Source organism: Coturnix japonica, chromosome 5 (genome assembly GCF_054131305.1).
Source record: "Coturnix japonica strain WE chromosome 5, WE-NBRP24, whole genome shotgun sequence".
In the NCBI taxonomy this organism is placed as follows: Eukaryota; Metazoa; Chordata; class Aves; order Galliformes; family Phasianidae; genus Coturnix; species Coturnix japonica.
Window position 1 is genome coordinate 5,466,441 of NC_140667.1, and position 26,914 is coordinate 5,493,354.

General features: G+C 41.8%; 1 protein-coding gene across 13 annotated transcripts in view; it reads right to left on the reverse strand.

The window, feature by feature from the left end:
• Positions 1-26,914, reverse strand: part of KIAA1549L (KIAA1549 like) — a 99,731-nt gene that overhangs the window by 62,074 nt on the left and 10,743 nt on the right. For 3 of the 13 annotated variants that reach the window (XM_085549903.1, XM_085549901.1, XM_015863516.3), the window contains exons 2-3: positions 3,790-4,137; positions 370-513 (exon numbers count right to left, since the gene is read on the reverse strand). In XM_085549903.1, the coding sequence (XP_085406029.1) occupies positions 370-513; positions 3,790-4,137 (492 nt within the window). Of the gene's footprint in view, positions 1-369; positions 4,138-16,619; positions 16,727-26,914 lie in introns of those variants that run through there. The other 10 variants (XR_001555377.3, XM_015863510.3, XM_085549897.1 and 7 more) reach the window with 8 other exon arrangements.

Below are 26,914 nucleotides of genomic sequence, written 5' to 3' on the forward strand. Positions count from 1 at the left end.
AGGGCAAAAGACTGAGGTTACTATACTATCTACTTCAGTAACACAGACCCCTTTGCCAAGGAGAAGCCATGCCATCACGACAACGTGGCTGTGCCTCCACTTAGGTGGTTCTGCTAGATCCTCGCACTGACCAGATGAACTTCAGCACACCCAATCTTGTTCCATTTAAAACATTCTTTGTAAAATCTGAGTGACAAAAATAGTCAGTGCCATTCCTTCCTAACAACTGTACATTTATGTACCCAGTACACTAATGCAGTAGCCTAGTCCCTTAACAAATCACCAGTCCCTGTTCTTTCACAGTTGAGTACATTTTGGATTCACCCCAGGTGCCCCTCACCATTCAGCAAATTCAATAGTTCCACATACCCGTTTTAACCATAAGGTTCCAGGAGAGCCGACAATCCAGAGGAGGAGCTGCAGTCATATTAGCAAAAGCTGCTGCTGTTGTTTCTGAAGGAGCAGAAGTGTTTTCCACTCGAGTAGGGGGAAGCCTAGTTGCTTTCGCTGATGCTGTAATAGATGTCAAAGCCGCTGTAATTGTCAGTGGATATGGGGTTGATGTTTTGGTGATTTCTGAGCTTGGGAATTTCTGGCTGTCTGTGACTGTTGTTTTTATCTGCCTTGGTACATGTGCTGTGGGTGCAAATGTGGAAGCCATGACAGTGCTACTTTTAGAAGTTATAAACATAGCTGTCACATCCACAGGTGATGCAGCTGTGTTTCTTGTTGCAAAAGGAAGATCTGTATGTGCACCTACTGAACTTAGAACTGAGGTCAATTTTGTGGCAGTGTTATTTTTTGTTAGAGTCAGTACCGGAGTGTTTAAAGCCATCACAGATGGCAAAGGTGTGTTTTCAGTGCCTAGCGACATGAAGGAAGAAGCTGGCACTGGTGAAGCTGGAGATGATTTTCTTGTTAGTGGTTTTGCTTCTGAAGTTCCTACCGTAGGTATTGCACCAGAAGACACTCCAGATAACACTGTAATGACAGAATGGGTAAAGTTGGTTGTTGAAAAAAAAGCAGAAGTTAGTTGTGTTGGTAATGGATGGACAGAAGTTATGATGACTGACTGCAGAGCACTGATGGAAGGGGTCTGCAAAGGCATGCCCTTAGTGGTTTTATTAGATACACTAGTGGGATCTAGACTCTGCCTTGTACCACTTGTGTCCCACTCCTCCACACTTAACGGAGCTGGATTTTTATCAGCCGCGACCAAATAACCAGAGGACTCTAATTGGCTATCAATAAATTCCAAATTTCCAGAACCAACATCTTCTTCTTTAACAGAACTATGTAAGAGAGCTGAGCTAAAAGGCTTAGTTAGAGAAACAGGAGGCTTGCTTGGCAGTCCATTGTGTGCAGCACCAGTTTCATAGCTGGCTGAAAGAGACAAGTTGTCAGGGAGCTGAAAAGCCAATTTTGGTGTTGCATTAAAGGCTTTTGCCATTGAAGTCATCTTTCCAGCACCAGTTGTTTGTGATTCTAGAGAGCTGGGAAAAACACCTGCATCATTAACATGAGGGACATGTAAACGGAGTGTTGCTTCACGCTGTGCACTGATATTAATGTTCCCAGTGGTGAAGAAATTAGTACCATTTTCAGCTGTGTTTCCATTCTTTTCCTGCAGGCTGGCAGGAACCACAGTAGCAAGGGACGGATACGGGACAGGAGATGTTTTCAGTGCAAACCCATCTATAACAAATGCTGGAAAGCTGCCTAAATTCACTCCAGCAAAAGGTAAATGGGAAACATTTTGACTTGGTATTGCATGTGTGTACTCCACAGAAGGGGAAAAGAAAAGCGGCTGATCGTTTGTTCTCATTTTCTTTTGCAGATCTGAAACTACTGAATATATTGAATGATACTCAGTTGCTGATGTAGAAGTACTCAGAGGAACTTCTCTTACTGCTGTTTCTACAGAATTTTTTACCAGAGAAATGCTAGTGTCAGCTAAGGACAACGGCACTGCATTGGTCCGTGCAGAAGGTGGAACGGAGAGTTTGGGAGCGTTGATTGGAGCTAAATTGCTTTCAGAGGCTGCACTTGAAATCCCAGAGAAACCTGAGCCGTGGTTGTCTCTCACTGTTGTCATGGAAACAAAGGATGGCAGAGTAGTCCATGCTAGAGGCACAACAGAGACAAGCTGCTCTGTATCACCTGAATATGAAGTCAGAATAGAGGTAAAATGAGACTGAGTTAAGGTTCTTGGAGGTGAATGGTCTGCATGTGGGGTTACAACAGTGGGTTTATTACTTCTCTCTTCATCTGTAGTTCTTTCTGCATCAAAAGGTGGAAAACGTGCAGTCCCAGAGATACTAGTAGTAGCAAATGTATTTGTGACAGCAAGCTCAGGATCTGAAAGTCCTGTAATCACAGCAAGACCAGGAGCAGCCATTCCTGTTTCCAAAGCAGTTCCTGATAGCTTTAACTCTTCGAAGGGTTTACTGACATGGATATCTGGAGAAACTCTGGAAACCTGAGAGCCAAAAGGCAGAACAAAATTAGGATTAAAGTCTGTGGATATTTTTGCTGTCACCCATCTTGTCATCCCATCTTGAGTTGTTCTTGTCACAGGAGAGCCATCAGAATATGGGACAATATGTGCAGAAGCAGTAGGCAACAGCATGCCATTTGTTTCATGAGCTCCACTAGCAAGGTCTTCTGCCAAAGCCTGGTTCAGGAACACCATGGAGTGCTGTGAGAAAACAGTCAAAGGGATTTGCAAAATACCCTTGCTGGCTGTCACTGTGCTTGGACTGTTTGTGAGTGCTACCCTAGCAGAGGTCTCATTTGTCTCAGTTAGCAAAGGAGACATTGTGCTTGTTGAAGAGGAGCGTGTTGCATTTCTAAAGAGAAAATCTGTTTCCCTTCTAAATGCTGGTACTGGCAGCGCTGCATTGTGAGCGTGCTTTGCATCTGGAATAAATGATTTTGGCAACAAAAAGGAAGACATGCTCTCTGTTGAGCTGGAGACCTCAGCCAGGCTCTCAGAAGCTGATGACACAAAAGGTGCAGTGGTAGAGCCTGTAGTGCAATTAGTAAGTGCCGTGGAAGACTGATGATGACTCATCTGAGGGATTTTATGTGGAGTACCCACAGGATGGAAGAATAATGCTGGAACCTCTGCTTTACTCTGAAAAACTGGTGATGACGGAGGAGTACCATCATTATTTCTGCCAATCAAGAGTGGCTTAAATGGCTGACTGTTGGGTTTCACTCCAGTAGAAGATACAATATGCATACCTTCATTCAGTAACCGTAACATGCTTCTGGAAGTTACAGGCATGGAAAACTGATGCAATATCTTTGGCACAGGAGTATAAGAGTATTCATATAAAAAGGAGGTCCTTCCTGAAGGAAACTCTTTTCCCACTCTATTTGTGAAATGCACTGTTGATCCAGAGAGATTGAAAGACATGGTGTCCATCAACAACTCAGGACCCTCTCTTTGATTCACCATACTGGAATTTATATCATTGACCACACTTAAGGGACTATTTCTGCTTTCACTAACCTGAGAGCTGGTCGAATCTGTGTTGAAGGAACTTTCAGGCTCTGCAGACAGAGGTACTTTGAAGGCCAGTACAGCTGATTTAGAAAAGTTAATGGTATGAGGTGATTGTATTGCCAATGAAGAAAATGATGGAGATGGAACAGCAGCAAGCATGTCAGGTCCTGATGTGCTTTCTTTTGAAATGGAAGGTGTTTCTAATGGTGTTAGCTGAAATGGCACAGCTGTACTCAAATGTGTCACTGATGGTATAGTGGGTAATGTGGCAAACATACCGAGTTGAGGCAAACCTGATTCCCCAGCTGTTTCATCTGCATCTTGAGATGACAACCTCAGGGGTGACTCAGCAGAAACTTCAGCAGGTTCTTGGGATGCACTATTTCCACTGCCTTGATAAAGGGTGGGAGACAGGTTTGTTTGATCCAAAGTTCTTGTACGTGTGCCAGTCAGTGTTGTTTTTATCATCTGAAGCAAGTTTGCATTCTCCAAAGTCTGTCCCATAGAAATATCAGCTACTGAGGAAGTTTTTGTTTCTGTGGAAGGCCGTGTTGGTGATAGGATAGTTCTCCAGTTAGGAAAAGATTCTGTAGAAGGAGCAATGTTGAAAAGCTGTTGCCTGATACCTGAAAAATAATGAATAAAATGGATATGAAGTTCTGCAATAGGCAAAGTTGTTGTTATCTGGTTGCAAGAAAGTACAGCACAAAATGCATTATGCTTACTAGAAGTACTGATTTTTGCATTCAAAGAACAAATATCTGAAGAAAGTTAAAAAACAAAACAAAAAGAACAGTGGAAGGCTCAAGATGACAATTACAAACCCATCAAGCTGTTTCATTTAACAGAAGAATAAGACTAGTTTTCCATAGTACTAGAACAGCACTATTACAAAATACTGCTTTTAACTGGGATGGTTCAAGGAGGTTTCTTTTAATGTGTTAAGTCTGGGTCAATTTTTGAGCTTATCATCAGCCACCCTGTGTCAAAACATGTGACAAGATGGGCTTAGAAGCACAGTAGAAAGGGAATGGATTTTGACAATCAAGCTTCACTGATTTAGCATGTCATCTAATGTGGGAATAGAGTCAGCATTGGCTGAATTCCTGTAGGATGCATCTGGAGGTGCTCATCTTGCCAATTCTAATAATGCATGTAATTATAGACACAAAAGGAAGAAAATAGAACATGGATGAACGTGAGGAAAGGGGGGTAAGATCCAAAACAAAATTAGGAAATTAAGTTCCTTTTTTGATATGTGCAGATGTACAACACATCATTTAATAAAGCAGTTCATTCTACATTCAACACCATGATGTTCCTAGTCTTTGTCTTCTCAAAATGATTATAGTTCTAAAATCATAGGTTGGGAAAATCTCACATTCTTACTAATTTAAAGATTAAGATTCAATCATGAGTAAAATTTCAGTTCTTCCCTTCTCCCCCAGCCAAGATAATTGATTAAAACCCAATGCTGGCACTTGGTCCTGCACCAAGCTATGTCCACTCACACCAGCTGAGCAGAGGCATGATACAAAGCCAGCTGCAGCACACAGATACAGGGTGCCAAGCTCCTCCATAACTATATGGATATCTCCAGCATAATGGCATGGAAGACCAAACAGAGACAAACCTTGAAATATGAGGTTATGAAACAGGCCTGACTTCATTTCCAGCCACCAAAGCCAACAGAATCAGAGGGGATAACCCTGTACAAAATGAAGCCAGCAGCAGAGAACTGTTCAGGTGGAAAATAGGTCACCATAATCTAGTTTAAGATGCATTTCTTTCTTGTACTTCACCACCCATCAAATGTATAACAAGTGGATAAAATGGATTCATACAGACATTTGATATTAAAAACTAAATTACATGCTTTTCAAAGATCAAGCTCTGTGCAAGATGCAGTTTGAATTTCTGTAGGTCACCTCAGCCAACAAAGTCACCATTACCAGATCTGTTACAACCCAGATGGTCTTGTTTCACCTGCAAACTGAAAGGCTGCCCTGAAATCAAATGCAAAGCCTTCACAGAAGACTTATCTACCACTTCGCAAATGGGAGTCCTACAGGACAGTTAAATGAGACAATGTTTTTGTACTTTCTGAAACAGCAAAGTATGTCAGCATCAACCCCAACAGCATCCGCATCATTCCTCATGTTTTACTTCTCACTTTTGTCTAATGAGAACGATGATGAGCAGAGAGACACTATAAACCTGAAAAAGTGCTAAGCTGATGTTACCATGTTTTGACAAGGAAGAAAAGAAAGCTTAAATATCAAAGAGAATTAAGCACCAAATAAAGACGCCCTGTAACCACCATTTGATTCTAGTCCTTCTGCTCCTGTTTCTTCCAACCCCAAATCACCTGACAGTTTTCCTGTTTATGCCCAGATTTGAACTAAAGCTTTTGACTAACTGGACGTTTACAAAATATTTAACATTCTGCAATGAAATAAAATGCTGCCTTCCTCCTGCTACAAACTTCATTTGACTCTATTTTATAGAAAGTTACAACAATAGAATTTTTACAACAATAGAATTTAACAAGATAAATTCAGAATCTTGGTCATGACTGACACAGCATTCAGAAGCCAAAATTATCTCCTCATTACACAGTTTAATCTGATGTAGACACTCTTCAGAATTGGAGGGTGATATCAACAAACTCTTATCAAACACTGCGAAAACCAAGACTGTATTATGGAAAAAAAGTGGGCAAGGGAGAGTATTGCACTTTCCTATCTACAAACAACTGAAAACACTTCCACGAGGGGAAAAAAAACCACAACGTAAAGCTGCAATGGGAGCACCATTTCACGTGCTCTGTGCACTGAGCCACCACATACACAACTGCAGCAGCTGCTTCTCACATCTCAGGATTAGCTCTGTTTCTTTCACTTCAGGCTACTGACTAACCACCACCTCCAACAATCCTAAAGCTCATTTACAGTAACCTTATTACAGTTATCATTGGTTAGTGATAGTTCCGTTTACAAGAATGAGAAGCTCTTATAATGTGCCACAGCAGGAAGACAAAATACTGATTCAGCTTAGAGACCATCGCAGCAGTACAACTTCTAAACCCCTTGGAACATACCTGAAGGAGTAATAGAGAAACACAGAGAAGGAAAAGAGAATGATCATCATTCTCCCTTTATCCTCCTTTTGCTAAAATAACAAGAATAGCAGTAAAGAAAATCATTAATGTAGGGACCATGTACCTGTCCAAAACTGAAGACGACGCATGCATCAAACTTATTTGTGACAGTAAAAACAAATGATAAAGATGGAGTAAGAAGTCTCCATGATCATCCAAATTCTGCTCTTGAGACACCATCCTCTACAGTGTTCTCCATCCATATAGGGGGAAAAAAAAAAACCCAAAAAACCACAAATCAAAACAACCCAACACGTTAGACTTCACAATATACAAAAAAAAACATGTGGGCACAAACCATTCAGTCATTTCAGCAGTCTTTTACCTACAGACTGCTCTGAAAATGCACTTTTCCTGTCCTCCCTGCTTGCACAGCCCAAGAACAAGCTGCCCAGTGCTTGGGAGGGCAGAGCCCAGCCTGCAAGTACTTCACAGCTGTCACCATTTTTGCCTTAGGAGCTGACAGACGGACACAACTTGTACCAAGTGCCAGCCTTGCCAAGGGGCAAAAAGCATCTCCATTGTGACAGCCAGCTCTGCTGCCATCCTTCAGCCTTGTCCAGCAGCACGGACAGGGTGGACAGTAGGATGAGACAATAAATGGTCTGTAGTTAAACTGCACCTTCCTGTAGGCAAGGAAACAGTTCTGCCACCGGCCAGACTACTTACCTATTTATCCATAAATACACATTTATACAACCTCCTGGAAAGAATATGCATTTATTCGGGGAAGTTGAAGAGACACCATTAGCATCAGCATAATAAATGATTTCATGAGCAAGGCAGCAAATCTGATCTGCTCCAACCCTGCGGGAGCAAGGCAGCCAAGTGCAGGAAAAGCAGACTGTATTTCACCAGTAGCTACAAGTCACAGTGGCATTGTAAGCACTAAAGAGGTATTTTCTTATGCAAGTATGCCCTTCACAAAGCTTGGAAAGTTTTACCCTGCCTCAGAAATCAAATACAAAACAAGCATACAAAGAACCCCTGCTAAAAGCCCTCTACTTCAATCTTTTAACAAAGCAAAACGAAAAATCATCTCCAGAACTTTTTCAAAGAACAACAGTGCTTTCAAAAGGTTGAACTGTACACCAAATTACATAATACAATATACTTTGACAGGCTGGTTGGGTAATTGTGAATGCTCCCTTGAGCCAAAAACCTTCCCGCTCACCAAACCAGACACACCTCCAAGGGAATCTTCCTTCGCACATCACAAGCAAAGCTGTAACCCGTGCTCAGAGCAGAGCCCTCTGGACCACACAAAGCAATGTGCAACCCAAATATGTGATGCCAGGTACTCAAGACACAAAAACAGCTCAACTTCAACTGATTTCTTCCATTTCAGGACTCAGGAGTTGCAGTAACTTCATAGTTCAGAGTAGTTAAACCTCTCTGAGGAAAGAGCCTTGAAAATGCCACAAATATAGGATCAATACAAGCAAAGTGGGGTCCACAATGCCTTTTGTTACTCTCAAGCTGCTCCCACTGCCCGCGGCCCCTGACAGTAATCAAGGATGAGAAGGTGCAGGGAAGAAAATAAATGGTTCTACTGCCATTATAGTGACCTTTGGATTAAGTAACATTTCCATTCACTCTCAGCAAAGTGTAAATATTATCCAACTCTTGAAGGAGGGTAAATAACACCTTTTGTCTTACCAAAAAATGCAGCAGAATAAACAATTAAGCTGTCAAGCTTCTGATTCTACTCTCTGTTCAAAATTTATCCTAAATTACCAGTGTTCATCTATACTGCTATCCAGCACAATTTCTGAACCCAAGAAAGCAAAAATCAATTACCTGCCCCCAGAAGACACAAAGGTTAAATCAGTAAATGTCTAAGAACCACTACCACAAATGAGCTAAAAGCTAAACACTGAGCTAAGCTGTGACACGTGCTTCTTTGGAGGAAAATCCTCTTTACGTGAATGAATGAGGCTACAAATACAAGCTCTTGAGAAGAAATAGCCCACGTAAGCTGCACATCTTTTTCTCAGATTAGAAAAAAAAAATCTTTTCCTGAGCTGGCTTGAAAGCACTGAAAGCAAGGAACAGTTCAGAGGCTTTGGATTTCCCAGCCTTCCTCACCTTCTCCTCTTCAAGGACACGCAACCCTATATATATGGATATATAGCCTTTCCATCTGTTCCTCCTCCACAGACTTCTCAGAAATAATCAAGTTATACACAATCCTTTACAATAAAAAGTCATCTTCAATTTCGATTCAATATTGCCTTTCAATTCCTATCCTGTTCCACATGCAGCAAGGGCTCCTCTTCTTCAGAGGAGGCAAATTCTTTCTGCAAAGGAAACTTCCAGATTCCAGGAAGCCACCAGAAAGCTTCCCATGGTTACAATGGGGCAGACCCTGAGCTGTTCTGACCAACACATCAATCAACTGCTTTGCTATGACCCGCAGCACCTGCTTAACACAAAACACAGTACACGTTACCATTAAAAATTATATCCTAATGAACTCTGCATATCAATTAGGTTATTAATTTTTAAGCCTTATGCTTGCCTTATAGGAAATGAGGACTTGACTTGCGCTGGAAAGTACCATGCACATATCTAAGATTATTTCCATTTTTTATGACGATCACTGCGCTTTGCACAGCTCATTTGCCTTTATTTTCAGGGGCTGCTTCTTTTTGCTGCAAGGAAGTGCCAATAGCTCAAGTTTATAGCAATATGTCGGCTCCTCCACATTCTCATCCCTCGGAAATCACTGCAAACACTACCTGGCATGACACCATTACTGTCAGTAATAAAAATCAGCCATCCCTGCAAACAGACTAAATGAGATAAAAACATAAAGGGGGAATCCAGTCACTGGTGGTAAGAAGGTTAAATAACTTTCAAGCCCAGGGTAACTTTGCAGAGCGCAAATTCAAATGTAGAAGAAAAGTTTCATGAATGCAGATACATTAGATTTGCTTTTACATCTGAAAAATGAATGGCACGACATTGATAGGCTGTAGGGAACTTGAGAATGCTGGATAAACCCCTCAGATCACAGCCCAGCTCCAGGCTTCAGCAACACACATTCATTCAAATGAACACTCCTGCTCCCTGAACAACATTTACATTGCAAAAGCAATAGCAAGCTGAAGAGCAAGGATGGAAAAGCAACGTAACTAGACCTAAATAAACCAGCCCTAAGCACAGGGATAGAACCTGCACTCACAAGCTGTAGCTCTGCTTTTGACCACTGGCTTGCACCAACTGCCTAAATGTGAAAGATGTTGGTTTTAATCAGTGATGTGGTATTAGAAAGTTGAATCTTCTCCCTCAGATGAAAGCATTGGCATTTTTTGTTACTAATTAAGCAACAGCAGCTTTGCTGTGAAATGAGCATACTGGCAACAACCCCAAAAATCATACAAAAAAAAAAAGCAGCATCACTGCTACAGTCATGATAGGTTTTGAGTAATAGCTGAAGTCACTTCTAATTGTAAGATCAGCCAATAGTTAACTGCTCCAAAAACGAGCAGCTGGTTTCTTCAAAAATAAGATGCACTGCCTGGAACAAAGAGCATTATTAGAAAGAGCAGATGCTGCTGCTTCTATGTGGTGTTTCAACAGCGCTGCCCAAGTTAGCAGACCTCCTAATTCAAACCCCCATTGAAAAAGAACATAGAAACACATAGGGATCATGATAGAAAATGATTAAAACACTCCTTCTGAAAAAGCCAAATAAAACACACTTTCGTTTGGTTGGCTGCCTGCTGCTGCTCAGGAGGCATAAAGAACCATGGAATCATTTGAGCAGGAAGCAATCTTTTAGAAGCTACCGAGTCCAACTCCTCCTCACTGAACTGGGACACCACACCTAATAGGACTGTGAAAATGGGCCTGGCAGGTAAGCAACTAGAAACATTTCCACCCTGGATCCACAGCTTAAATCCATCTTTCTCATTTCCAGCCTAACTCAGAATTAGACCAGAAGGAGCCTGGCTCTATGTAAAGCCACGATGCTTCTATTCACTTGATTACTGCCATTTTGCTAGGATTTCCTAAGATTCTGTTGCTGTAAAAATTTCTGGAAGCTATTTCCAAAACCAGCCTCTAACCAACCCAAACCCTAATTCCTTTCCAACTGCTCAGTTAATCTTGAGAGACATGTGCGGTCACTTCTAACAAAGAGAGAAAGATGATGCACTACTCAGGCATTTGTCCTTTGTGCATCCACTATGCAAACATTCTCCATTTATGTAAGTAAAAGGGAACACTCATGTTCTAAAGCTGTCAGGTTAAGGAGGATTTTAGGCGCATTACTGCTGCATTTGATCTGTCAAACAAGCATTTATGAAGTTTTTTCACCAACACTGCTCCATAAAATAGCAGGACAGTGTAAAGACAGCAGGGTAAGGCAAACAGCACAGCATGCACAGCCCCCTGCAGTGGGAGCACATATCCAGCCCCACATGGACATCACAGCGCAGTCCCTGCCTGCAGGCAACGCTGCTTGGAGTCCCCTTGACATGAAGGCAAATGCTTTACTTTCTTGCAAGAGTGGGCAGAAATTAGATTATAAATTCTGGGTACAGTCTGAAGGCTCGTGTTGTTGACTTCCACATTAATCTCATTTCCATGGTTTTACTGATTTGAATCTTAAATAAAAGACAAATAATTCACTTCATCCCTCACTGACAACTCCTTCTTCCATTAACAGGTGAGATTCAAAACAGCGCAAAGGACATATCCAGAATTCCAATTAAAAATCTAAACCATGACTTTTCTGCACAAATCAAATATTCATAGCAGGGATTGTGATTTCACAGTGACAAATATGCCTCCATTACATTTCCTTTCTGCAAAGCAACAGGCATTATGTTTCTTATCCTGAAAGCTCCTTTTATTGCAGCAATTATTTAAACCTCTGTCTAGACATATTAGAGTGTTGGCAGTGACAACAATAAGTTTTGACAACAGAACGTGGCACGTTATATAACATAATAGCATCAATCACAGAATCTCAATTTCCAAGTATCGCAATGAGGATGCATCGTTATGAAAGATGATGATGCTTTTTAGCTTCAAGCTACGCTTTGCACTTGAGAACTAACTAAAACTATACTCTTATCTCAATAATAATAAACAAAAAGTTTTAGAACAGCAGTGGATTAACAAGGGAGCCTGTGCTACGGAATAAGCCAGGGCATGTTCAAACCCTGCCTCCCTATGTGTGGTTAGTGGTGTTCTACTATGAAAGCACCATTTTCTTGTCATCCTAGTAAGGTTTTGCACAGCAGGTGAGGGAAAAATGAGTTGATCCAAGCTGTCAATTCGATTACTTTGTGCATAAATGCTTATCCTTCTGACCTGACAACATTTCAAACCTGTTCTGAACAGCTGCAAGAGCAAGGGGGGTGACTCAGACTGCTGCACTGCAGATTGGTGCCCACTTCAGCAATGCCTTATGCCTCAGAGCAGGCAGCCAGTGGCAGGACCTGGAGGTTCAACATCTTCAGATTTGACTTTGAGACTCTCTCATTTTAAACAGCCCATGTTAGATGATGATTTTCAGGAACTGAATAGAAATCTCTTAAATTCTGTAGAACTTAAAATATAAAGGGAAAAGTCTAAAAGAGAACTCAGAGAGGATACAACAAACCATCCAGTCAGATCAGGTGTAAAAGTGAAGGTAACAAGTACAAGGATACCACTAGAAACAAGTAACTTCTAACACAGTGGACTGTGTTTATGCAACTAATCTTGGCTGGAAATAAATCCATGACTAAAACTTGTATGCAACAAGTGAGAACAGAGGGCATAGACACAGCATTGAGCAGGTTAGAGACAACAGGTTAAAATGAGAAACACTGCAGTCCTGCTCAGCCCAGCTCAGCAAATCTACTGTACCAAGAAAGAGCAGCATAATGGATGCAAGGTAATTATTGCAACTGTCAACATCACCAAGTCTTAGCGATCTCTTGGCAGCCACGTGAATAAAAGAAATCTCTAGGAGCTTTATTTAATTGTAGATGCACATTAGTCATGCTGTCACACCACGCTTGGTATCACACAAACTGCTCTGAGATACACATTTCAGTTCTTTGAGGAATATGTCATAACCAGCTAAGTGAAAACAGCACTTGGGAGGCTACTGATACCATCCAGTGAGTCCCTTCAGCACAAACGAGGGCTCTAAGACTTACAAAAATCAGTATAGCCAGTCTTTGCTCTCTATTACAACATGTAAAGAAAAAAATAACCCACCAACCAAAAAACACTAAAAAACATGTGCCATTTAGACAGCACCCTGAAGGTAATACCACTCCCTAAGAAGTAAAGGCAAGGGAAGAATCTGTTCTGCAACCAATGGCCCTGGATTAGTGATCTACTACTCAGCTAACCCAGCCTCCCGCTGCTACTCTGGATGTGCTGCCTTAGCAGCAGACATCCAGGCCTGCTTACATAGGTTATAACGACAGAGATAATTCTGTGCCAGCTGAGAGGATGGATAATTTAATCTATTATACACACATGCCAAATTGCTGAGGACAACTGAAATACAACGACACCTTCAACGTCTAGATGAGTGGTAAAGCACTATCAAAAAGTTTCTAATTATAACACTGAATGTCGGCTTGCCCTGAGCACCACTGATTTATCATGAAGAAATACAAAGCTTAAGTCACTTAGTCAAATGCTGCTCTCCTGTGACATGCCAAATGCCCCATTTAACCACATTCAGTCTAAGAAGTATCTCCCACCAGCCTTGGAGCCATACCTCCTGAACAGCTGAGGCCAAAGCTCTCAGAGGCAGCACCTGCTGGGGTGGCTGGGTCCCATGGGCAGCCTGCCTCTACCAAACTCACCTTAGCCAAGATTTGTCCCTACAGGAGCAAGCTCCAGCCCTGCCAGCTGCATCACAAGGACCACAGTCTGCAAGGGGACAAGAGGCAGCCTGAGCAGACAGGGGTACTGGCTTCTGAACACCCTCACTTAGGAAGGACATGCTGAGCACAGACACATACAGCTGCCCTGTGCAGTATTTTCCATATCCTCTCCACTGGAAGAAAAAGAACAGGTAAAAGCACAAGAGTGGTGAGGTCCTATCTCTGGAGGTGTTCAAGGCCAGGATGGATGCGGCCCTGGGCTGCCTGGTCTGGCATTAAATGCAGAGGTTGGTGGCCCTGCCTGCGTCAGGGGAGATGGAGTTTCATGATCCACAATGTCCCTTCCAACCCCGGAAGGAATTCTGTGCTCCATCATCATTTGTTCCATGTTTCTAACACATGTAGGAACCAGCATGGAGAACAGTAACAACACGGTGCGATACGTTAAGCTAAAGCTGCCCAAAGCCTCCATGTCAGCAATATTACGATTTATTAATTTTGGGTAACATTTACAAACTTGGTGGAGTAACTTACAGATTCAGCCACAAAAACAGGAGAGACCTGATTTTCAGAGCTCCTCACACTCAGCTACATCCCCCAATGACACGGTAGCCTGGGGTCAGCCAGGACTTCAACAAAGATAACCAAATGTGGGATTTGCATCCCAAAATTATCATTCCAAATAAGTGCACTTCAGCTTTCAGGCCTAAAGTGTATTTGTTGTTGAACACAAATTAATTTTGACTAACATAAAAATATAAACAGAGGAGGAGCCCAGAATGAAGAATATCATATTCCTCTGATTGCCTCTCTACAAAGATGACACCATTTTTACATAAATTTTCTTTAGCTATCCTTACAGATCCAACAATGTGAAGGTAATAATATGAATGTTTAGTTAAATATTGTCATTCATGTTAATTTGAAACACTCATATGAAGGCTGATTAATTTACTCAGCACCTCTGTTTTGAGTCAACCTGAAGCAAAATGCTTTTTTCCAGTAAACACAGGGCTGCCTATTGCTTTTCTAAACCACTTTGGTTTCTTAATTGCCTTTGCAAATAAAGAAATACATCACATTCTAAGACAGCAGTATCACCAGTGTCTGAATAGAAAACTGTATTTTGCAGCAAATTGTACTTACCAAAAAAGTCAAAAATAGAATTCCACCTGCAGCATCAAGAACATGGAACAGGAGTTCCAACCATAGAATAAACATGCTATGCACCAGACATAACTACAGCCAGACTCCCCAGGTGCCCACCATTTACAGTACCTGGCATTCACAACCAAACTATTCCTCAACTTTAAACTACAGTGACAGGTGCTAAACATGATATTGAATTTTTAAGAAGTGATTAAAAGATACTAAACATCATTAATGGGGCAAGATAGAGTTAACATACTGATAGGTAAACTCCCTAATTTGTCATTAAATGTGAAGGCTTTGAGCACAATCCTTCCAAACACACTGAAATGAGCCAGTCTGTTAACCTAATGAACAGAGCTTTGCTGTGCCTGACCACCCTCATTCAATGCAACATGAAGGAGCCCAACCTTTGATTACACCTAAACAGACTCACAAAGACCCATTACATATTTCTACATCTAATCTCTCTGGCTTGCATGCTCAGTTCTGATACTATTTGTTATAAAAACGCAAGCTATCTGAACAGATGCATTCACACAGCATAAATAAAGCAGTTTATTCTCCAAAAAGGGCAAGGATGAGAGAAAAACAAGCATTTTCTTATGAAAGCCACAGAACAAAGTCACTGCATTTCCAGTGAGACTGAGAGCAACCTTTCACTGATGCAGAGGGGCAAGATTTTACAAAGCCATCATCCAAAGCTCAAATTACAGCACTAACCCCCAGTGGCTGCATATTAAAATATCACAGCACTGGAGATGGGGCATAAACATTTTCCTGCTTTCTTCAAATTCCAATAGATGAAGAAATACCTTCAGGATCTCATTCAAAAGAAAAAGGTTACATCTGGAAAACAAACAGGACGTGCTTTGTTCAGATTGCAGAGCACATACCAGCTTGCATCAGCCTCACTCTTTAGCTTGAATTCTGTGACTGCAGTGGGCCCTGAGCTGGATTAAGCAGTAATGGGCAAAACTGCTGACTGTGCAGCAGGACTAGTGTGATCATTTCCCTGCAGGCCTATTCCAGCACATACTTCTCTAATTGAACAAGATAATTATTTTACCCAGAACCAGGAGAGAGAAAAAATAAAACCAGGGCAAGGCAAGAGACACGCATGCACACATCTCTAGCTCTCTACATCTCCCCCCTCAAAAGAGCACAGATGCTTTTCCACACAGAAGAGCATCCCTCTAGCAATTGGCTCTCTTTAAATTTGCTCAGGGTTTAACAGAGTTGATGCTGTTTTCCTTTGGTGTGTTCTTACCCATCTGTTCTCCAGTGCAGATTTTGATTAGTGTGAAAACCAATACTGTGCCGGGAGTGAAATCACAGCCAGGCGATTTGCATGGCTCTGGAGCAGAGCTCTGTGCTTTTCTTTTCTTCCATCTCTATCTAAGCAATCCAGCCCCTGCACAAAACAATACAGATTCCTCCTCACAGCATCCACTTCACGCTGCAATGACCATTTTTCTCCTGGTAGTTCATGCTACAAAACCAATTTCTCCTCCAGGACAGATATTTTTCCAGCCTGAAATGCTACATATGTTCTCAAAGTACCAGTGTAAGCCCTTTAGGGACCTGCAAGATTGGCCAAAATCTACGGATCTCACTCCCAGTAGGCATTAATCAGTCTGTAGCCTGAAGTACAAGAGGAAAATCACATCACACTCATAAAACTTGCCTTTATTCCAGATCTGAACTACACAGTCTGATGTCTTAAGTCTAAAAGGAAATTCAGCATTTTCTAAACACAGGTATTTATTCCTGGGGACAGAAGTAAGGAGCCTGATACCAGGCAACCATGAGGACACACTTCTTTTCAGATCATTACTGCAACAACTCCAAAGAGGGGTGTACAGTTGACAAGTAAACAGAGGTAGAACCAGATGTTTCATACGAAAGATTATTGTGAGAGAAAGATAATCAATGATAAATAGGAAATGCTCACCGGTGTCGAAGGCTTGCCATAAACTTCACACAGCAGTGATCTCAAGAGGAAGAGATGCTGCCTTAGTGGTGGTCAGCCCTTAAATGAGATCTTGGAGATGTGGAGTCAAGCTCCCCCCTTCCAGTAGCACAGCTGAATTACCTTCACCTGTGCTCCCACAGCTGACTCACTGCTTGCCTCAGATGGTTAATCAGAGGTTCAGGCTGTGATCAACAGTTTCCCATACAAGGGGATAGCAATGGGCAGCAGTACTGTAACCTTGACACCAGCATCTGCAGCTTACAGCACTCCTGCTCTTGATTAATAGCCCTGCCCCTCAAGGCACTTAGAAGGTCAAGTAACGTTTATGTTTATAACCTCCCATCTCCTGTTTACTTACTTAAAACCCAAACCCATTCTTTGGAGTCATGCATTCATCAGAGCAACAACAATCTCTGCTAGTGAAATGTCCAGCACAACAGGACTCTGACCTGTCAGATGGGGGATATGATGCATCACCATGTTTAGGTGATAAAACATAGGCTTACTGTACAGTTTCCAGAATAAAAGTATATTTGCTTTGAAACTTACTTCAAAAGAAAATATAATACAGATATTTCTTGCATATACAGTGGCTATTAACCCAATAAAGGAAAAAAAGTGAATAAAATGATTTAAATTTGATTATTTCTTTCCAGTTTACCAAGTATAATAACATGCTGACTCATTAGGCAGAGGTAGGGTCATTTTCCCATTGTCACTGACATGCTTGATTCCTTAGCAAATTACTGGGATTAAAACACCACCTGCCATTTATATTGCCAAGACAATATAAGATAGTAGCAAATACTTCAGAATAGAGAGAAATACTTTCAGTTTGGACATATTATTGTCCACGTGCAAAGACATAAGCACATTTCTCTGTGAAGCACAGATGTATGCTGACAATATTTTACACTTCTGTCTCCTTAAAAGCTGCAGAAGCTCAAGGACAAATTAATCCACAGAACCGATGAGAGGCAGTTACACCAACCTGAGCTGTTGGCACCACAACATCATCCCCTATGTCTTCTATTGCATCAGAGCAATACTTCACTCCAATTGTTTTCCCTACAGAAGGGCCTCACGAGTGCTGCGAATCTCACCAGCTCTTTTAAGGGCTTCAGCCAGCTCCAAAACCTCTGCCAGAGGCTCATCCCTCGGCAGCTTCATCACACACTTCCATGTAGTGTTTGGAAGGAAAAGATCACAAAGATTTTCTGAGGAAGACAAAGAAGTTCAAGATCTGTGAGGCTGATAAATGCTCTCTGCACCAAACCACCAAACCAAAGTTGGGTTGATTTTAAGATGATCTTGTTTTAAAACCAAAGCTGACTGCAGAAGCACTTCCCCTCCAGCCCTCAGGTGAACTGAGGTGAGCTTCTGCCTTGCCATAGGCAATGCCCCCACTTGCACTCTGTGCATGCCAGTCCTATCTCTAAAATGGAGCATCACGAAAACACAATCCCTGCATTGTACAGCTTTCACAGCATCCATTACACAACATTCCTTGGCACTTCTGGAACACCATTTCACTTGAGGTCACTTCACAGTTTCTCCAACGTTAAACCTACAAAGCAAAGAAATGACAGAGAAGTGGAAGCTTTCCAGTATGTGCTTTACCTACAGCAACTTCTGGATCACTATGAAGAACTTCTTTTTACCCCCAGAGGCCGTGAAAACACAGATTGTGCAGTACAACATCTTTGCTAGCAGTATGACTGTTTGCTAACTTCAATGGTTGCACCATCAGGAAGATCAGCATGAGCTAAGGCTGACAGTGCAGTGCCAGAGTACAAATGGAGAAGGATGGAGTGATAACAGTTTTATAAATGGATTAGCAATTAGGGCAAAACAAAACAGACTTTACAGATTTTCCTCAATTATCACACATTTAATTGCCTGATGCTTTCACAGGCTGATGCAAAAGCCAGTTTATCATGAAAAGATGCTGCCTCAGAGCGTTTCTGCATAGAACAGTCAGCCCTAGCAAAGAGGCTGCCACCAGAGTGAAGCTCTGGGCCACACAACAAGCAGCTCAACAAGACCATGCTCTTCTGTGAGGGAGAGTATAAATCAAGAAAGCACATGCTTTGATTAAAGTAATGGCCACATAAAGCAAAACTTCAATACCCTGATAGAAATGGCTGACACTGCTGAAACGCACCACCCACCCCTCACTGTGCTCACATCCACCGGCTGCTCTTCGTAAGTGTTCAGCAAGTGTCAATGAATGACAATAGATGCCATATTTTTCCACACAGAGGAATTCAGTTCCACACCTTTGCTTCACCCACACTTCCATGTCAAATGCCATTCTGTCAGGCTGCCCCTCTGCTGCCATCTGTCACACAGCAACACAGTTATTGGCAGGAAGGTTCCAACTCCACTGCCATACCACCAACAACCACCTCTGACATCATGGGCCAATGTCATAAAACAGAATACTTCACTTTTGGAGCAGCCCTCTTATTTCATACATCTGCAAAACATGGTATGTATTAGTGATGAGGCTTTATCACCAAGAACACTGTCTCTAACAGAACTCAGTTATCCATTCCCCAAGCAAAAAACCCCATAATAATAGAAAAGAAAAAAGCATGTTTTCACCCTGACTATATTCTGAGCAATTGCATCCATGTATTTAGCTTTGAAACAATTATCACTTTAGAACTTAATAGCATCACAACTTACCCAAAACCATACAGATAACAGACTGTATCTATTAGCTCCAAGAGAGCAAAATTCTACAGCAAATAATCCTCATCTTTGCTTTTTTTCTTCCTTAAAAAAAAGGTCTTAAAATTGTTACTATGGGAAACAACAAGCTTTATAAGTTTCCCCTGGTGCAGGATGGGGAGATAAAACCATTTATGCTGAATGAGGAAAAAGTCAGCTATTGATTGCAAGGAGATAAAAATAGCTGAAACAAGTCATTAAAACTCGTTAGAATTAGAATTTTCCTTTGTTGCCATTGAATGCCTCAACCGTCTCACTTAGCAGAAATCCACATGGCTAATGAATGATTTCTTCGCAGAAGGAAATAAGAGAAATGGCATTATTTGTTTTTAAATGCCCTGAATTAATACACCAGGTTTGAATGCGCAGTTGATTGCCTGTACTTCTGGCCCACTCCCAGTTACAAAGAGAGCCATGCTCCTCTAGAGGAGTTTTCATCTGTTATAAATGAACCATCAAATCACAGTAAGGAAAGACCTGGCCGCTCTTACAGGACTACGCTCTCTTAATGGGAGCAAACAAAGTTCTCTTGCAATTATTTAGCAGTTTGACTATTTTGTTACTTGTGATCATCTCTCTTGGAAAGCATCCTCATTTAAGAGAATTGGTGACTTCTCTTTGGTATGGATTTAAATGCTTAGAAATAAAGGCACAGAGATCCCCTCAGAGCAAATGCTGACTGCAGGATCTAAGCAACAGCAGCAGCATACCCTGTGTGACTTTGGTCCCTTGTTACATACAGGACAGAAAATCAAAGCTTTCACAGAAAGCAGACAGGGATCATGCGCTGCAGAAAGGAGATTTTGCAGGCTGGAGCAGAGGGTAAGTGGGCCCAAGAGGCAGGACAGAAGGAGATGTGTGGGATGTAGGTGGTGTGCACCAGAAGGAAGGGTGTAAGAAAAGAACTGACAGGGTGGGACCAAAGAAGTGAAGATCATGCAGCCACACATTCTATACAACGTGTATCCCCTCTCTGAACTACAAGCTGAAGCAACGCAGCACATATGAAATGTGACAGTACAGCCCTTAAACCAATCCTACTGGCTGGACAACAGTGAAATATGAAGGGAGATTTAAACTCAAATCACCAAGAACTCCAGTGCTCTCTGACATGGCTCTTTATGAACTGAGATGGATGCAGTTTTAAAAAGGCAGCTGGCACAAAACAGGTGAGAAAGACAAGCTATACCAGGATTTGTTTCCAAGGCTATCTGAGGGGGAAGTTGGTACTTTCACAACATGTATAGACATAAAATATACATAAAATATAACTGTTAAATTATTCATTGCAGAAACAAATCAGCTACATCAGAATGTGAAGAAACATTTCTTCCAAAAACAAGGCTGTAAAGATGGCAGGTTTCAGGGCTGAAACTTGATTTGCATTTAGACAGTCAGAGCATGCAGATACTCACCTGAATGCTGCCAGCTAAAAACCAATGTGCTGCAATTATATTCTGCTTAGAAAGGTGTTTTCTTAAGCGTGTCTCTAAGAATTTACCTGCATCACAGCCACAGAATATTTCTGTGCTGCAGTGTCCTTTGCACATATGTCCTTGCTGAACTGTTATACCAGCTCCTACAAATCTGGGACTCATAAATCAAAGCACTGATGTGTCTTTACTCTACATGGCAAATAGTCTTCAGTTAAGAGTGCAATAGCCAAATCAGAGGCAAGAGATACCTGCGCTCTGTGGGTTCTGTATATTCAAAATCATTCAAGGGAATAGCGTGGGGGATGACTCATTTCATGGGCTGTGCCTACCAGAGGAACTTCTGGCTTAGAAACCAGGCAAGACACTGTCTCAGTGCACTTCAAAAGGTATCAGAACACAGAAAATGACTTTCAGTAAAATCAAATCCCCAAAAGCAGTAGTTAGGACACAGTAATATATTTTTCTATGCAAAGCTTAGGACTCAGCAAGTATTTTGAATGGCCAGCCTCACAGTTTTCACTGCTGCTGATACTTTCAGCACTTTTTGCAGCATATTGTATCATTTTTCACTTAGGCACCTCAGATTTTCTTGCAATTTATTCATAATAAAATCTGAAATTAGCATGTCAAATGATTGCATTCAGATTCCCTTTATCAACAAGCGTTTTCCAGGAGTGCCTGCCAAGTCCCCTGTAACGCTCTGATGGTAATCAATATTGAATCTGCCTATAGGGCACAGGGCACTGCAAGAAAAAAAGGAGCAAATCAATTAGCCCTTCTTGCACACACTGAAGAAAGAAATTTGTTGCTCTGTACTGGGATGGATCCTGTCTCCACCCGTTCTGGTCACTCAGTGCACTGCATGCACCTGAGCTCCCTGGGTTGCCCCTGCCTTCCCTCCAGGTGCTCAATCACTGCTTCAGGCCATGACTTGGCATTTCTGCTACACCATGTCTCATTATTTGCTGCTTCTAATCAGTCACGGTTGGGATAATAGAAAATAGAAGAATATGCTGCTCAATCAGTTCCTTTTAAAGATTATTATTTTCCCCACTTAAATCTTGCTAAAATGGGAGATGAGGAACGTACAGATCTCGTTCCTTTGTCCCTAAGGAGTGGAAGTAGAGGACAGGGCTGAAGTTATAAACAGAATTGAGTGAAATTCTGGAATTAACCAGGAGGTTTCAACCAACAGATCTTGGAAACAGTATCTGAAAAATCAGCACATATTGTAGAAAAGTAAATTATGTGGCAAAAATGTAATACTGGATCGACTGGAACAGTGAAGAAATTCAATCAGTCGTTTCAGAGATTATTTTGTTAAGTGTATTGAAACTTTCAATGTTCTTCCAGCAACTATGTCGATTTTTTTCTGCCGCTAGCAGTTCATCTAAGAGCACACAGTTTGGGAACATGTAAATTAAAAGTGACAGGTGTGACTCAGCCAACTCTAGCGTCAAGTGAAATGGAAGCACCGAAGTTGCTATTGGCACATTGAGAGGAAATATGGGAAAAAGCAAAGCTACAGTGATGGTCTCAACCTGGAGATTTAGAGATATTTATACAGTCAGCAGGTTGACTGATCCAGTATAAGGTCAAATTCACTGCAGGGTTACAGCAGAGAAGGCATGTGTTTGCAAGAGATAGAAAGTGACAAGACTATGTCAAGATTTTTGCACTGTGCCTGACTGCAGCACACTCAGTTCTGTCCAGTGCTAATACCATCATCTGCCACTAACAGATAGCTGTATTTTGTTTCAAATGGGAAATCAAAGCTTTTCAAATGCACACGCATTGATGAAGCTCATGTACTAATGGAATCCACTTTGTTTTACTGTCCTTTCAAAGTAAGTCCAGCTGGGGAAATTCTTGCTCCATCTTGAAGAATCCATCCCGATCAGGCTCTGGAACTGTTATATGGATGGTCAGCAACACCTCACATTTTCTCTGCTGTCTAATGAGGTCTTCCAATGTGCTATTCACATAATTTTGTTCTTGCATATGAACTTGTAAGCCTTACAACCGGCACATTTTCATCTTGTCAAAGAGCTCTTGCCTACTGAGGAAAGTCAAAACTGGAAGAAAGCAGCAGGAGATTAGTTCGGTGCCCTTGGAGCATAGACACCTGCCATGTGCAAAACCCTTGTTACCACCTGACATCCTAAGGGCAACAGCAGAAGAGAAAGAGAGAGGTAAGCTAGGAAAAATGCCAGTAACAATGTAGGGCTTCAATCAGGTCAAGTAGATTGTATCAGTAAAGAACAGATTTTGACCAAGTGGGCCATTGCCCTTCAGTGGAGCAGAGCTAAGATATTGTGGAGTAATTCTGACATCTATATGAACAGGGAGACTGAAGCTGCAAGACCAACTGTGCTTCCAAGTACTGGCATAGGATGCAAAGTAACTTGATTTAAACCACTAGGACTGGTGCTGAAGGGATGAATTTGAATGGACCCATTCATTATTTTTGGAGTTGTTCCATACAAAACTATCTTTCTTTCGGCTTTCTTTGTGTCCTGCATTCAGTTCTGGGATCCTCAGTATCAAAGAGACACGGTCCCATTGCCTGTGGCTGTGCCCTGTCTATCTCACCAACACTGCAGACTCAGGTGGAGTTCAGCCTCAAAGCATTCTTTCAGACTGTAGAAGCAGAGAGAACCCTGACCCACACAGTTTCAGACAGATCATCACTCCGGTTAGTGCAAACACATTTTCTAGCAGCTGCACATCCGAGGTAATTTGCAGGCACAGGCAGTGCAAGAACAACAGCTTTGAGTGGCACAGTGGGCTGCCAGGTCAGCTGGGGGACTGGCCTCATCACACTGATTTGTGTGCAGCCTCCTCATCTGAGGATTGCAACACCACAAAGATCATCACCACGCAGCAGACTCTTAATTTCTCTTCTCTGACTTAGGACTGCAGCGTTGCCTTCTGGGAATGAAGCACACTGTTAACAGATGTTACAAATAATACTGCTAATAATTTCACAAAGTGCTAAGGAGGGGTCTTTGCATTGATTCTGTGATTGTATGTTTCATACGCTCTGCCATCACGTTACGCAGGTGACCTCCAACTCTGCAAAGCCTTTTAGGTGCGTTGTTATAAATTGAAGTCTGAAATGAGCTGACCTGCTTAATTAGGATGTCTATAGAGTTTAATGAAACAATTTAGTGCTTTGGTCTTTCTCTCTGCAAGGGGACCCTGATTTCTCACGAGTACAACACAGACATCTAAACACAAATTGTAGTTTATAATACTATTAAGAAAAAAACATCCACATGATTTGGCCACAAGTATAAAGCCTAATTCCCACAGCCAGGCTCAGTTTGTGGAAAACTCGCTTTTTGCTTTCCAGATATCTTCCTGAGCTCTATATGTTTCTGAACAATCTTCCATTCCATTCCTTCTTGCTGGCAGGTGTAACCTTCTGCAGAAGACGCCATCCTGGACAAAAGCTTCTGCTTCTTAATGTAACTACTTCTTCCACTTCTGTTCTGCTACCTATGATCTTCCATTGTGAAGCTGTTTCTTCACTACTGCTTTCTTCCAGGCAAATACGCGATCCCATTTCTGCTCATTTTTGGATTAGGGGCTTTTAATGAGTCTTGAAAGATATATGGTAAAGGACTCCAAAGTCATGCACAAATATCAACTGTGCCATTGTACGTGTAGGAATCATGATGCAAGATGCTCTTCTCTACAGATCTTCTCAACAGAAAATGATCTGCTCTCTACAGAACTTTTGGATGACCCTGTTGGAACATGCACAGCGCTCTGCAGAGCTGTAGGGGTTTTTAAACTAAGTCTAATTTCTCCATCCTTCTAAAATGTGATGGTGGTATTCTCCTGGGGTTTGCTATCCCAGAAATCCAGGTCAGGAATCCAGGTTCATTTTAACGCTCACTCTAAACCTTGAAATTAACTGGAGTAGATACCTCATAACGTCTGCAAATTGCACGCTTCTCCACAGCATATTCTGCACTGAACAGACCCCTTGATCAGCATTAGTGTTATTGCTGTAAATGGGGCAGGAAATATTCAGATTTTGGTTTCAATAATGAACAACAACGAACAAAATCCCAACCTGAGCGTAGCAAATTGTAACTGCAGAATTGTTCGCTATGAAGTAGATGTTCTCTAAAACAGGTATAAAGTACTTTCTTGTGCTTTAATAGACTTTCAAAAATGGCTGATGAGCTTCTGAGGCATCAGGAAACTTGACTGGTTGGAGCAACCAAAATCACAGCTTCTTTAATGGTGTCTGCTCAGAGTCACTTGTGCTACAGCAATGAGAAGCAATGCACTTCCAAGCAGGGAAGGACAGTGCTCCTGCCCTTCTGCTTACTGCACCAGTGGCCAAGTCGTCACAGCTTCAACAAATACTCTGTAATTAGGGTTGTTCATTTTAACAATGCAAAAGAGCTCTGGGGGAAAAGCTGTAAATGTTTATTAGCATTTCAATATTTAAATCTTTTTTGCCACATCACATCCTGACAGTTATCCTCCTTGGCAACTTACAATCCCCTCTAAAAAGAAAGCAAATGATCCAGAGCCCTTCTTATAAAGCATTATGATTCATAACCAACTGAAGACTAAGATCTTTTCTGCAGCTTTGCTGTAGATACACAGCCAATGTTAAGGAGATGACATAACACGGGCATTGCTCGTGGTGACTCCTGGAGCTGAGGTTACTCAGTTCTTTACACAATGCCCTATTTTCACTTCCTTGTATGGCTGCTGAACTGGAATATTCAAGAGAAGTTTTTTTATAAATAGATCATTCCTATAAACCAAATTTGGAGATACTGAGATGCGGCACTTCAATACAACTTTTTCTTTCTTCTTTTTTAAAGGAAATGAGATTAGGAAGGAAATTTCCCTTTTATGTCCTCTCAGAAATTACTGTAGCTTTTTCTTTGAAATATATAAGCATGCAGATGCTTTGGAGTAGGGGTGTGAAATACAGAAATGGAGCTGTCTTGCTGTCAAAATGTCTTCTACTGTACCTCTACGTATGCAGCCAAATCTACTCATTACAAATCTCTGGGGAAAAGAAAACCAAAAACCCCACTCGCTCACTCAAGATCTGTTAGAATTCAGCACTGTTGCCAAAACTCTTAATACATATGAAAATGAGACATTAGATTTCTGCAACTAGATGCTCAGAAGAGAAGAATCCCCAAATTTGGTTTAAACTATTTGCACTTGCATCATGAAGGAGCTCTCCTGTCGATCCTTCACACTCAGAAGCACAGAACCTGTCTCAGCTGTCTTGTCCCAAGAGACCTTTCCCTTTCTGCAATCCATTGCCCACAGCAGAAAACACCTTCCAGATTCTCCAAGAACTGGGGCAGCAGCATCTCAGATAACAAGTTCCTTCATTTCATAGCCCTTCTGCGTCCCCAGTTCTTGATCCAGACTTATCAAAACAAATAAAAGACTTCAATAGCTTAAAAAATAAATTTTAAAAAGAGACTATGAAATGGAAGGCTTCCTGCACTATTTCTGATACAAGCCAGGATGCCATTGGCCTTCTTGGCCATCTGGGCGCACTGCTGGCTCATGATCAGTCGAGTGTTGATCAATGCCCCTGGATCCTTTTCCTCCACACACCTTACCAGCCACTCTGCCCCAAGCCTATAGCATTGCACGGGGTTGTTGTGGCCAAAGTGCAGGACTCAGCACTTTGTCTTACTTTAACTTAATCCCACTGGCTCCAGCCCATCAATCCAGCCTGCCCTGGTTCCTCTGGAGAGCCTTCCAGCCCTCAGGGATATCGACACAACCCACAACTTGGTGTCATCTGAAAACTTACCGAAGGTGCATTCAATTCTCTCATCCAAATCATTAATAATAATATTAAACAGGACGGATTCCAATATTGATCTCTGGAGAGAACCACTCGAGACAGGTTGCCAGCTGGATTTAACTCCATTCAACCACCATTCCCTGGGCCCAGCCCCCAGCCAGTTTTTTTACCCAGCAAAGCTGTTCAAGATGCAGACTGCCAGCCCATTTGTCCTGTCCAAATGACATTTGTTCTGTCCAAATATATGACCACAAAGGGGTGGGTGAATCGTAGCAGGAAAAAAAATCAGTAGT